The 12,718-nt window shown below is 43.8% G+C and overlaps 1 protein-coding gene across 32 annotated transcripts in view; it reads right to left on the bottom strand.

The window, feature by feature from the left end:
- CACNA1C (calcium voltage-gated channel subunit alpha1 C) overlaps nt 1–12,718 on the bottom strand; it is a 737,989-nt gene that overhangs the window by 186,256 nt on the left and 539,015 nt on the right. For 22 of the 32 annotated variants that reach the window (XM_082741039.1, XM_082741047.1, XM_082741045.1 and 19 more), the window contains exon 8: nt 6,286–6,389. In XM_082741039.1, coding sequence (XP_082597165.1) covers nt 6,286–6,389 — 104 coding nt within the window. Of the gene's footprint in view, nt 1–6,285; nt 6,390–6,693; nt 6,798–12,718 lie in introns of all 32 variants that reach the window. The other 10 variants (XM_082741042.1, XM_082741028.1, XM_082741044.1 and 7 more) reach the window with 1 other exon arrangement.

The raw sequence follows: 12,718 nt of genomic DNA, 5'->3' as shown, positions 1-12,718 counted from the left end.
CCTTGAAGGAATTTCTTGAAAGGCGCCTTGGAAGGAAGTACGCAGCAACAAGCCAGAGGTAGACGAAAGCTCCTGAATCCATTCAGTCATTTAGGGATGGCTCTACCACCACCTCCATTTAGTATTTGCATTTTGCTTGTGTTGCTTAGGAGAGCACAGATTTTTAGTCTTCACCATTTTCATGGATAAAAAGGGGTTAGAACTGGGAGTGGTCTAGGGAATTTTTTAATTGGGAGATGTGGGGACTCTCAAACTAATGAGTTTTCTTCAACTGCTGTCTTAATGATGCTCTGTTTTGGATGGAATTCTCTTCTTAAATTTGATTGAATCCAATTCTAATTGGATTGAACTTGCTCTTTCTCCGGCTTCCTGCCAACTGGCAGGTACCTTCATTTCCTTCCCAGGGAGTTTAATGTCAGGGAAAAGGCCAGATTGACAGCTCAGAATGAAGATGGAAGCTTTGCCTCACTTTGTTCCTTCCCTCCTTTTGCTCTTGGGGACCAGCATGGATAGATCCCCTACATCTGGTCATACCACCTGGGCTGTAGACTTGCTCTCTGGAGACAGTCACTTTATACAGCAGTTGCTTCCCCATGCAAATTGACTCCAACAATTGTGCTTCCAAGACTTTCTCTGGACTTTCTGCCCACACACATTTGCATTCTCTATTTCTTTTCTGTGGAATGGGTTTGGGGTTGTAAGGGGACTGAATAATAGAAGGTTCACTTTAGCTCTTTTGGAATATTTCACTGAGGGTTAAGTTCTAGTTACAAAACAATGACCCATCCTTCTTCTGGAGTCAGGAGAATAGGGCTGGGATCAAACTGGAGTTGGAGCAATTGACCCAGTCCTGTGTTACAGCATCTCCCCCATGGAATGAAAGCTCATCATCCATACCCTAAGACTCTGGGGAGCTAAAATAAACATCTGTAAGGAGAAAAGAAAATGAGTTTGTATTTGGGGTGTGAGGGGAGTAGAGATAGGGTCAGATCTGAAGCCTTACTGGCTCTCACTGGCTCCAGTGGAATAAGGGGCATAATTTGGCTTGTGGCTGGATGGAAGGTGAGCCAAGATTTCTTTTTCCAGACTCTACTCAGTAAGGGATTTTCTGGGTGGTGGTATCTGATTCTCATTATCTTCTCGCCTGGATGCCAGCCATATGCCTGCTCTGGGGACTGAGCTAATGAAGACATGAAGCCCCAGCCTGACAGGCTGTGCTGGGCCCAGGGACCAGAGCTGGCTAGACAATCAGTCACAGCCATGGGATTTGTCATAAAGCAGGAGCACAGCTCTTGCCAGCAATGGCCAACATGAAAAATGAGGGGTGGAATGGAGAGCTGGGGACCAGTCTCACTAATGTAAAGCATGTAGAAAACCCAATCAATACAGAACGCTGGGGCTCTGGGCCCTCTGATGATCAACAGTCGATTCTTATTATTCATAGGTTCTGTATTTGCAAATTTGCATACTCACTAAAGTGTATTTGTAACTCCCAGATCGATGTATGTGTACCTTTGTGGTCCTATGCAGACATGCAAAAAACTGGAGTCACATTCACAGCTGAAGTTAAACACGGCAACACTCTGCCTTCTTGTTTCAGTTCTCATACTGTAAACAGTGTACTTTTTATGATCTCTTTAGTGCCATGTTTGTCACATCTCTGTGCTTTCTGTTGGTGGCTTTTCTGTTAAATAATAGTCCCCAAGCACAGTGCTGCAGTGCTGTCTAGAGTTCCTAAGTGCGAGAAGGTTGTGATGTGCCTTAGGGAAAAAAGTACATGTGTCAGATAAACTCTGTTCAGGCATCAGTTAGAGTGCTGTTGGCCATGAGCTCATGTTAATGAATCAACAATATATATTAAATAAGATGCCTTTAAACAGAAACACACATAAGGTTGTGTATTGGTTGGTTGACACAAATGTTGTGACTAGAGGCTTACAGAATCCTCGCATTTCTCCTGTATTTCTCCCAAGAGTCCAAGAGTAATGGCTTAGTATTCATTAATTCAGTGTTCATAGTGACCTCATAGACTATAACTACACAGATAATGAATGTGACTATAGACTTTCTGTACACCCACAAAGAATGCATGTCCCGGCCTTTCTCTTGGATCCCTCTGGTCCCAGACATTGTGTCTTAACTACAGCACCATGGTCCAGTTATGCTTTCAGGTTGCAACATGCTTCATCCCCAAGCCCCCTGTTGTTTTGGGAAGAGAGACAAGCCCATCTCCTGGGAGGAAAGAAGACAGGAGAAGGAAGACTATCCACCTAAGAGATCCTGAGTTCCTTGTCTACTGAAGGCACATGTCTGATGTCCTTGGTTTGTAATCACTTAAAATAAAAAGTGACCAGATTCCAGAGTCTGGGTACTTTTACCTGACATAGCTTAAGTGAAATTTCGAGAATCTCATTGTCACCGCTCTAATTTTAGTAGGCTGGAGACTGAGATTTTTGGAGAGAAAAGCAAATATAATCCAATTCTTGTCTGTGCTAATACCAGTCCTGTGGTTTGTGAGGATCAATAGATAATGAACATGAAACCACTTTGAAAAAAAACAAGCAGAGAAAGTCAATTATCATATGGTTTCACTTACTTATGGAGCATAAGGAATAACATGGAGGACATTAGGAGAAGGAAAGAAAAAGTTAATTGGGGGGAAATCGGAGGGGGAGACAAATCATGAGAGACTCTGGACTCAGAGAAACAAACAGGGTTTTGGAAGGGAGGGTGGTGGGGCGTTGGGTGAACCTGGAGGTAGGTATTAAGGAGGGCACGTTTCGCATGGAGCACTGGGTGTGATGCATAAACAATGAATCTTGGAACATTGAAGGAATAAAATTAAATTTAAAAATCCATGTGATATATATGATTTACATTGGCTCTATCTGGCCTCGTGAGAAAGATGTTCTGAATATGTGAATGTTCCAGATAAAGGGTGCCTAACTGTCTGGTGACCAAACTCTTAGAATGTTTATGTTTTTCTTTATAGAGTGTCCTCTTTCCTTCATAAGTAGAACACTCTAAGCATAGTTTAACCTTTCCTTGGTGACTGAAGGACATAATTTATGAGGCTGTGTTACTGTGTTGGACTGTAAAATAGTATTGTCCTTAATTGATGGGTATGGGGTCTCAGGCCTCTCCAGTTCCAAAATGCTCCAAGGCTTTAGTTCTACTAAGCTGGTGTAGAGGGGTGTCTGTTCTCTCTCAAGGACTATTAACATTTGCAGGGATGCCAGCCCCTATGTTAAACAACCATGCCCTGCTGCAGCCTCCAGAGTGGGGGCTCTAGTGCTTTCTCTTGGGACTCTTTCTGTTCCTGGGGGCTGTTTCCAACAGCTGTCTCAAGGATTGCTTCCACCTTCCTCCCCACTCCTGTTGATCCTCCTCATTGCACTTATTGCTCTTCACCTCCCCACTTCTTGACTCAGATTTAGGAACATGGGCTTAGCCAGTTAAAAGGGTTTGGGGATTGTATCACATGGAGGTTAAGGATAGAGGCTGTGGATTCACATTGCTTGGATTTAATCCTGGATCCTCCATTTTCACCTGTAAGGATTGAAGCGGTTTCCTCATCTGTACCTCTGTTTTCTTCTCTAGAGAATGGAGCTATAAATAGCACCGAGCTCATCAGACTGTTGTGGGCCTCGAATGAGTTATCCACCAAAAGCTCCATGCACTGAGATTGCCATGGAGGCTGTTACTGTTAATGCTATCATTGGGACAGTGAATTTCATGGAGCTCTGAGACTGTTTTGGATGCTTTTGGAAGGTTGGTTTAATCAAGTCTGACTGATGAATAAGCAATGTTGTTGCATTTTTATGATGACTTTTATGATATTGTTCTGACTGATTAAGATGCTGACCCAAAACTGAAACCACGGCTACCACCATGTGGTTAGCCAACAAGAGGCTGATTCTAGGTTTTGTCACTGCATGGACCCCGCACAGGTCATTCAGAGTGGCCAGCCCTTTTGACTGATTAAAAGCCTACCAATCAACACTTCTCTGTCAGTGCAGAGGGTGTGCCCAGCAGCCAAGAAGCCTTGGAAGGTGTTTTATCAGCAATTCCAGAGCTGTGAGGAGCAGACTGCTTCTCTGGGACTGGGTCAGGGAAGGTGTCCTGCTACATGGACTCCAGAGCTCACAGTTCTGAGGTCTGAAAGCCTTAGTGTTCCTTTTCAGTCAATTCATGTTGGGAGCATTATTACTACATGACAAGCTTTGGGACTGAACTGGTCCAAGACATGGTCTTCAAAATGATTTTTCTCCAACATTAGCAACTGCTGTCGTTTGACTTCTCTGCCAGAAAGACAATTTTCCTTGGGGGGAGGCAGCAAGAATGACTGTGAGTAGATATCCTGCTTAAGAACGGCCTTCATTGGCTAGTGCTGATTCTTCATTTTGGATTCCTGGGGGGAGTTTTACTGCTTAGATTTGTTCCTAATCTCTGGGGAAAGAAAGTAGAATCACTTTTTTTTTTAAGGTTCAAAGCTTTGGCTTGTGTTACAATTCAAGTTCATTCAATGTATATTCAATGGATGGTGATGGGAAGATGGGGTCCAGGTTCTGCCTGAGTTCTGGTCCTTGTTCTAATACTTAGAAGCACAATGACATCACCTAAGCCTGGGTTCACTTTCCTCATCTTTAAAAGGAAAAGCTGAGGATTTTATGCAATTATTCCAGTTATGATAGACATCAAGTAAACAATAATCATTGTCATGATAGCACCATTATTGAGCACTTACTATATGCCAAGTATTTTACACAAACGCTCTCACTCTAGTATCACAACAATCTATGAGTTGGCATTATTATCTTCATTTTTTTTTTTTGATGGTTAATTAAAGTTCAGGAGGGTGAAGTTGCCCAACATCATGCATCCAGCAAATGCAGAGCTGGGATATCCAAATTTGTCTTGAGTGGGAGTGAAGTTGGTTTTTTCAATGCTTTAATTCATATAAACACAGGAGCATTTTCTTGTGTTGTAACACAAAAATGAAAACCTTTATATCTTCCAGGCAGCTAATCAGGGGCTTATGTTATCCTGTTCATCATTTTTATCCCTGATGGAAGACCCTAGTTTCCTGTGTGGCTTTACCTTGGCAAAAGGCACGGTGTCATCAAAGTCCCTAACAGGCACCCACCATGGAAAGGAGTGAGGGGAGAAACAGATTCTTCCCTTCACCAAATCCCAAAGACTAAACCTGATGCTTTTGCATGGCATTAGGCTATGGCAGGAGATGGGAGGAGCTGTTCCCAGATCATGTACTTAGTAAAAATTAAATGCAATCATTCCTGTCATGCCTGACTTTCTCCCAGCATTAATGTCCCTAGAGACATAGGAAAGGCTATTCAAAGCAGCTGACCTGTCTTGAGCAGGGCAGAAATAGATTGTCCCCCTCCCCCTTGTAGCAAAGGCAGCAGAGTAGGTCACCCATGAGCAGGTCATCAGGAGCATTTAGGTGTTAGGGCTTGGCATGGCTGGTGTGGACTTGTGAAGAAAAAGGTAGGCTGAGGAAAGCCCAGTGAGTCTCTGCAGTGTCAAGGTGGCCATCCCCAGGGCAGCTAGATGGCCCAACCATATGCTATTTCTACCACGTTTTAACTTCATCAGAGCAAAGGCCAAAATTAGGCAAACTTTGTACTTGTAGCCAAGTAGATACATTTAAAGGAAAGTATATTCCATCTCTATTCTCCAATAATCTATGGCTTTGAACAGCTAAGCACCATTTCCATTCAGAAAAAGGGTGTACAAGACTCAGACTGTAGAGTCTATGAATTAGAATCAAAGAATATTTTATTTTTAGTTTGTATTTGTTTACTTATATTTTAAATCAAATCCTTATTATCCCAGTCCATTCAATAATGTGTGGAAGTTACCTTAAATCTTTACTGTTAGCCTGCCACAAATTGTAATCAGGCAAGTACCTATTGGCAAGGCAATCCCTACCGCCAAACCCTTTCAACTCAAGGCTTTCACCACACAGCTCCTCAGGTAGAAGGAGAAGCATCCTGCCTACCTACTTAGCTGCTTCAGGGTGGGAGGGGGTTGGATGAGCTAGGAGACAGGTGGGCCTAAGAATCTCCTCGTGAAGCCCAAACCAACAGATTAATCCTTGTACATTTGATCCTCTGCCCAGCCAGGCCAAGGCCATTCACTTCAAGGCTCCTGAGGTGGCCTCTTATCCCAGGTTCATCAGAGCCAGTAAAAAGAATAAAGCCAGGAATAGCAGAAAGAGTAAATAAAATAAAAATCAAGACCTTTTTCCTTGGTCCTGCTTACCCGCTAAGAACACCGAGAACCAAGTTAAGTACAAAAAATGACCCTATGATGATTAGTGTAACAAAATAGATCCAGGGCCAGTCCCTTCCTACGGCATCATTGACCTGGAAGAATGGAATGATAGTTAGTGAGGCACACTCAGCAGCCGAGCACGGCCAAGTGCCCATCACCGGCTCCCGAACACTGACCCAAGCAGTGCTGGGACCCAGGGATCCTCTAGGTGCAAATCAGAGGCCAAACAGCCTGCCCAGACACTGGGTCAGAATCTGTGGTTGAATGGGTACTTATTTTTTCTGGTTTTCCTGGCCTGTTAGGATCCCATCCCTGAGGACCCTGGTGATGGATATAGTGGGTCCTAGGACCTTGCTCGGCTGCATTGTAAAGAATACATAGAAACGGTCAGCTTACCCGCTCAACACACCGAGAACCAGATTTAGAACGAAAAAGGATCCAAAGATGACCAGACTGACAAAATACACCCAGGGTAACTCATAGCCCATAGCGTCCTGCATCTGGAAAGATGAAGGCAGATTAGGAAAGAGAGAGCAGAATGAGTTAAAGTGAGGAGGCAGGCAGGAAGGGTGTGGACAGAACTGGAGGAAACTGGCAGGTCTAAGCCAGGATCCACTGTCACCCCTGGTACCATCGATATTCAAAATACTTCCCCATGACCCTGACCTGAACTCTAAGGGACATCTGTAGGCTCTAAATTTTGGCTCTCTCTGTTGTTTTATTTTCCAGAACCAGAAAACTTTCTTCAATGTTTTCACTTATTTAATAAGGTGGGTCACCTAAAAAAGTGATTTCTTGAGCCTAGAGTGGTTTCAAGTCAGTTGGGTTTTCGTGGCATGGAGTCTTCCACTGCACCCAGGACAGCCTAACCTTGGTGTCAGGTGGGCCTCAGCTCTTCCTGAAGGAGCCAGACACCCAGAACCCCTTCCCAGGGATTTTCCTGAGCTGGGCCTGGAATTTAGAAGCAAAACTGCAGTGTTTCACGAGCACTCTGGGCCACGGACCAGAAAGGACTGTCGTTTGGTTACTTAGGCAGACAATAGTTCCTGTCCTGCAAACACGTTTCCTGTAGCCTGAAGACAGTGACCAGAACCTAACTGTATAATGGAGGCAGCCTCTGAGAGGTGACAAACACCTGCAGCAGCTGGAGACAATGGTTTGCTGGGTCCAATGCTTTGGAGAACCACTACGCATTTCTTCCCTGGACTGTGTTCATTGACGTCAGTAGGGTACCCCGAAACTGGTCATGATGGGCAGAGTGGGCAAATGACATAGATCAGCCCCCACTTTACCCTTTACCTTTAAGAACTGGTGGTTAAACATTTACCAGCACATAGCTGGCTGGAGGGTAGGTATAAACATGATGTGAAGTTACAGAGCACAATTTTTATCAAACAGGAAATTTTTTCTGATTTAGGCATTCAAATTTATTTCTTTTAATGCTTTCCAACTAGACTAAGCAGGATTTAGTCATATCTTTCTAAAATGAACCCCAACTTTGTCCTTGTGAAATTGCCTTACAGAAATCCAAATTCTGTATACAAGCTTCCCAAATGATTGATATTAGTGGATCTCTGAGTGTGGCCCTGACCTGTTTAGAAATGCACATACTTGGCCCTCCCTGAAACTATGCAGGTGGGCCCAACAGCCCATGTTTTAGCAAGCCCTACAGCAAGTCGAGTCTGATGTTAAAGTTTGAGAACCACTGATTTACAGCTATTCTCCATAGCTCTCAACTTCAAATATAAGGACACGGCAAATATCGTGATTCACTACCTGTCCCTGCTTTGTTACATGGCAGTGTTCCTTAAAGTGTGGTCTAAAGACCACAGCATCAGAATCATCTGGAAGAATTGTTAATGACACAGATTGCTCCCAAGTCAGTGAGCCTCATGACTCTGCACATTAATCACCCAGGGGATTCTAAAGCTAGGTGCCTCAAATGAGTTACATGTGGGATGGGATAGTACCTTCCTCAACCCTTTTCAGGCCTCAAGAAACCTTACCTATGTGCCTGAGGATGCTGGACAAATACTACGTTCTCTGTGTTCTGTGAGTAAAGCAGGTCAAGAAGTACCGCTCCCACCTAGTTTAACTGGTTTGAAGTGTTACATCCCGATAGGTTCTTTTCAAATCTAATACTATTTATCTGGGCTCACTATATTTTGGTTGAAGGAATCTACCAAATGCAGCCATAGCACAGAACACAAAAACTGTGTTCAGGGTTTGTGGGTCATTGGCTTGAACTGAGTCACTGAGCAAAAGAAGAGTTTCCAATGTAAGTCTACTTAACCATGTTGTAATTCAATTCAGTTCAACAAGAATTTATTGAGCATTTCCATTCCCACATACTCTGCCATTTTGCACATGGTGCTTATCATTTTCTAATTCACTTATTATGTGTTAGAATGTAAGTTCCCTGAGGACAAGCAGTTTTGGTCTGGTTTGTTCACCAGACCAAATGCCAAAAACAGTGCATTGCATGTGACAGGTACTCAGTAAATGTTGAGTGAATGAATGAACTTGATACGTGCCAGGCACTGTGCTATGAATAGGAAGCCCTTCCTAGCATGGGAAAAGATTCAAAAAAAAGGCAACTATAATGTGAGTTGGTAAATGAGGTTGTAGGAATAACCATAGAGGTTTCTAGAAGTGTAGAAGAAAGAATGGCTGTCTGAGGCTTGGAAAAGCAAGCAACTGACAGATCAGGCAGAACTGGGTAAACCTTGCACCTGGGGCAATGAAGGCAGGAGTGTAGGGGCAGATAGGAAGCCCAAAGGCTTTGTGATCCTGGGACAGAATTGGGGGTTTCCTAGGAAGTTGGCAATTACTAAAAATAGAACCCACAGTTGAAAACCCATCCTGGCTCTGGGATGGAGACTTTTCCCAGTGGCTGAGGGTGAAAATATCCAGAAAAACAGTGGTTGTTAGGAGAGGCAGGGTAGAAAGGTTTGTGTGTTTCAGAGCTTGCCCCCATCACAGGGAGACTAAAAGACTCCTTTAACCAGAAAGTAACCGTCAGAGGCAAGTCTACAAAGGAAACCAAACCAGCAGAGGAAAGTCCAATGACCACCCAGGAGGAGAAAAAGAAAACTGCACCATGTAAGAAGGGGCAGGACTGGTGAAATGAGTTAGGGAGGAGAAAGGCATAAGCAAGATGGCGAGATAGCCAACCATAGGCCATAGAATGATTGTAAGGATGACCATGTGATTCCAGGGTTTTTATGTCACATTTTATTATGGGGAACCATGACATAAACCTTTCACTATTCTTAGCAGTGGTCTCATTAGAGTCCACATTTGTTCAACAGTATTTCCTGAGTGCCTACTGTGTGTAAGATATTGTGATCTGAGCCAGTGAGAGTGATGGGGTTAAAAACAGCCTTGGGATAGGAGAAGTAATCTGTGAGGAGGTGTTTATGGAAACTGGATCCAAGGCCATGAAGCCTCTACGTGCCCTAGGTTTTCCTTTCTCAGATTAAGTCTGGCCAGTGAAGGTCAGAGTCCTCTCCTCCTCCTTAAGTTAGGGAGGGTGGAGGAGGTCAGAAAGAGCTGATGAAAGCTGTGGACTCCCACCTGAGAAAAGGTCCATGCCCATGGCGTTCTGCCTACAACCCCATGGGTGCATGGGCCCAATGTTTCTGATCAACCAGCTGCTCTGTGTTAATCCGGGAAGAGCTTTTCCCAAGAGTGGCAGAGGGGGCCTGTTCTGCATGAGTTCTCTTGCTTTGCCTCAGATCTCAGACCTTACTTAGGACATATAGGAACATGTAGTTGCTGGAGACAATGGCACACTTGCTGCTGTTCACCCTTCCAGAGCTGCCTCTGGAGCCTGGGCAGATGGAGAGTGGGCATGAGGGCTGGCTGGCACTTAACCAACTGCCTTGGAATGAAATTTCTCCTTACTGGTTCCTCATAACCCTAAAGAAAATACAGTTCCCTGAACCACATCTCTCTCATAAGTCAACAAACCTATGAACCTTGAAGATTTCCTTGGGCCCTTATTCATTTTTGGGTGTCCTTTCCTTTGTGTCCTAGGTAAGTGACTTCCAGCATCATTAAGGGCTTCAAATGGAGGGGGCTACAAGCCACATTGCCCATACATAGCTCATAGAGAGACCTGTGATAACCTTATGACCCACAGATAAACTCATGACCCATAGATAACCCATTAATATCTTCATAACCTTATGACCCATAGATATCCCATTGATATCCTCATGATAACCTCATGACCTATAGATATATTCATGACCTGTAGATATCCCATAGAGAGCCAGGGACATATCCAGGAGACTCATGGTGTCTACCTCTCCCTTATTCTATGCTTCTGCTTTGGTCTCATCCTTGTTGTGAGACAGTTCTTTCAAAGGTTTAAGATGCAGAATAGCAGGTGAGGGGCAGGACTCAGGAGGGCAGATGGGAGATTAATAAGCTTCCAATGTGTTCCTAAGACCCTATCACTTCTTCAGCAAGCAATGCTCAACAGCTACTAGTGAATGATTCTCTGGTCTGTCTGGCTCTGGCCTGAGAGGAAAGGGCCCCCTTTGTTTTCTCTTTTACTTTCTCCTCTTGATTCTAGGCCACCTACTTTTGGGGGCAGACTGGGTAGAGAGCATACAATATGGATGGCTCTGAAGTAGGGCAATGCCTGGAGTGATGAGATTGATGTCTTAAATCAGCTGGAATGGAGCTATTAAGAAGAGAGTGAATGAATAAAGACATATTTTTAAAAAATGACCTAGATTGCTGACACCCTTATTTAGAGGTGAAAAAAGGATAGATTTTCTCAAACCACTAAAGCTATATGTTTCTTAGGTTTATAATAAAGGAAGCTTTGTGACTTTTTTAAGGAAGGCACATATTTAGACATTTTGATGTCCACCATCAGCAGCCATTGCAGCCTCCAGGCCCAAGGACTTAGAGGATGACCCCAGCCTTCGCTGAAACACATGCTTGATTATTCCTAGAATCTACAGACAGCCCAAAGATGATACTGAATGAAAAACACAGAAGGACTTCCTGAAAACAATATCTAGTTCCTTGAGGGCAGCCTCAACCATAAACGTTCAAATCCAACATACATTTTTTTTTCCCAAAGAAGATAAAATAGGAGGAACAACACCTCCTGAGTCCTAGTGCATCAAGGCTGCTCTCAATCCTAGCTGATTTCCATGAGTTTTCAAGTTGTGGCAGCTTCTCCTAAGGTTTGTTTCACAGTCGCTGTGGATCTAAAAAGACTAAATAGTTTCACTAAATGCCAAGAGGCCTGTCACTTGACAGCAAAGGCAGGAGGTGCTGGCCCATAAAAATCATAGTGCTTTCCACAGAGTACAATTAGAGGACAGGGTTTGCTGCTGTCATGATTGTCAGTGCCCAGGGCAATGTCTCATAAAATCTGTGACTACTCTTGACCTTCGTCACCTTGCATGCAGACACCCGTAGGTCAATGAGTGAGCAGCAAGTCAGACAACAAGCTTAACCTGACTCCTTTCGGACCCTGCACCCGTTTATTGTTGTACGTGGAAAACTCATGACTGCCTCAGGGCACAGGTGAAAGCCTGGATTATGTGGGGGAAGACACCCAAATGTTCCTAACATGAAGGCAAACCAACACATCTACTTTTTAAAAATCCCTGAATTCACATGGGATCATGGGGATCACTGACATCCTGGGGGAGGTTAGGGAGTGTGAGTGGCCCCAAGTATGAACACTTGTGTAGGAGACAGCAGGCTCATAGCCAAAGGAAGCCCTGCTTATCTGTCCTGGGCAGCAATGAGCTGTGAGGTGACTGCATGATACTGGTGACTGCACCTTTAGGCAGGTGGCCTTTCAGGCACCTTGGGTGAGAGCACTTTGGGGGAACATGAGCTGTTTCTTGGTTCTATTGAGAGAACCTAAAAACCAGTTCTCTCCAATCTCCCTAAATGTTCTAAACTTGCTTTCCCTAGGGGGAAGAGCCTCAAAGTGAGTGAAATTCCTCTCTCTCCCTGAAATGTTCTGTGCCAACACAGAGCTCTGAGTATACTGCCTTGCTAAGTCAAGTTTCCTTATGTGTCCTCTATCTCTTCAATTAGATCTTAAATTCCTTGAAGGCAGGACTTCATCTCTCCATCCCTCTACCCCAGTCCCTACTCAGTCCCAGGAACATAGTAAATACTCAATAAATGTTTGTTAAATAGATTATTAAATAATAAGGACTCATCTAATACCAGTGAAATGAATAAAATAAAGCCTAAAAATTAAGTAAGTAATAGCATTGAGAGTTGCTAATTTTCTTTCTTGACATGCTTGTAAACTACTAGTTTGTTGTCTAGATGACATTCTTTGTCTAAAACAGTATGGGCACTAAGTGGGGAGCACTCTAATAGAAGCAGGTTAAAAGTCAAGAACTACAGGGTCCTAAGTAGGACCTACCAG

The sequence above is a fragment of the Mustela nivalis genome (genome assembly GCF_964662115.1).
Source record: "Mustela nivalis genome assembly, chromosome: 7".
Classification (NCBI taxonomy): domain Eukaryota; kingdom Metazoa; phylum Chordata; class Mammalia; order Carnivora; family Mustelidae; genus Mustela; species Mustela nivalis.
The sequence above is the reverse complement of the archived record's forward strand: the minus strand, read 5'-3'. Positions and strand labels throughout refer to the sequence as shown.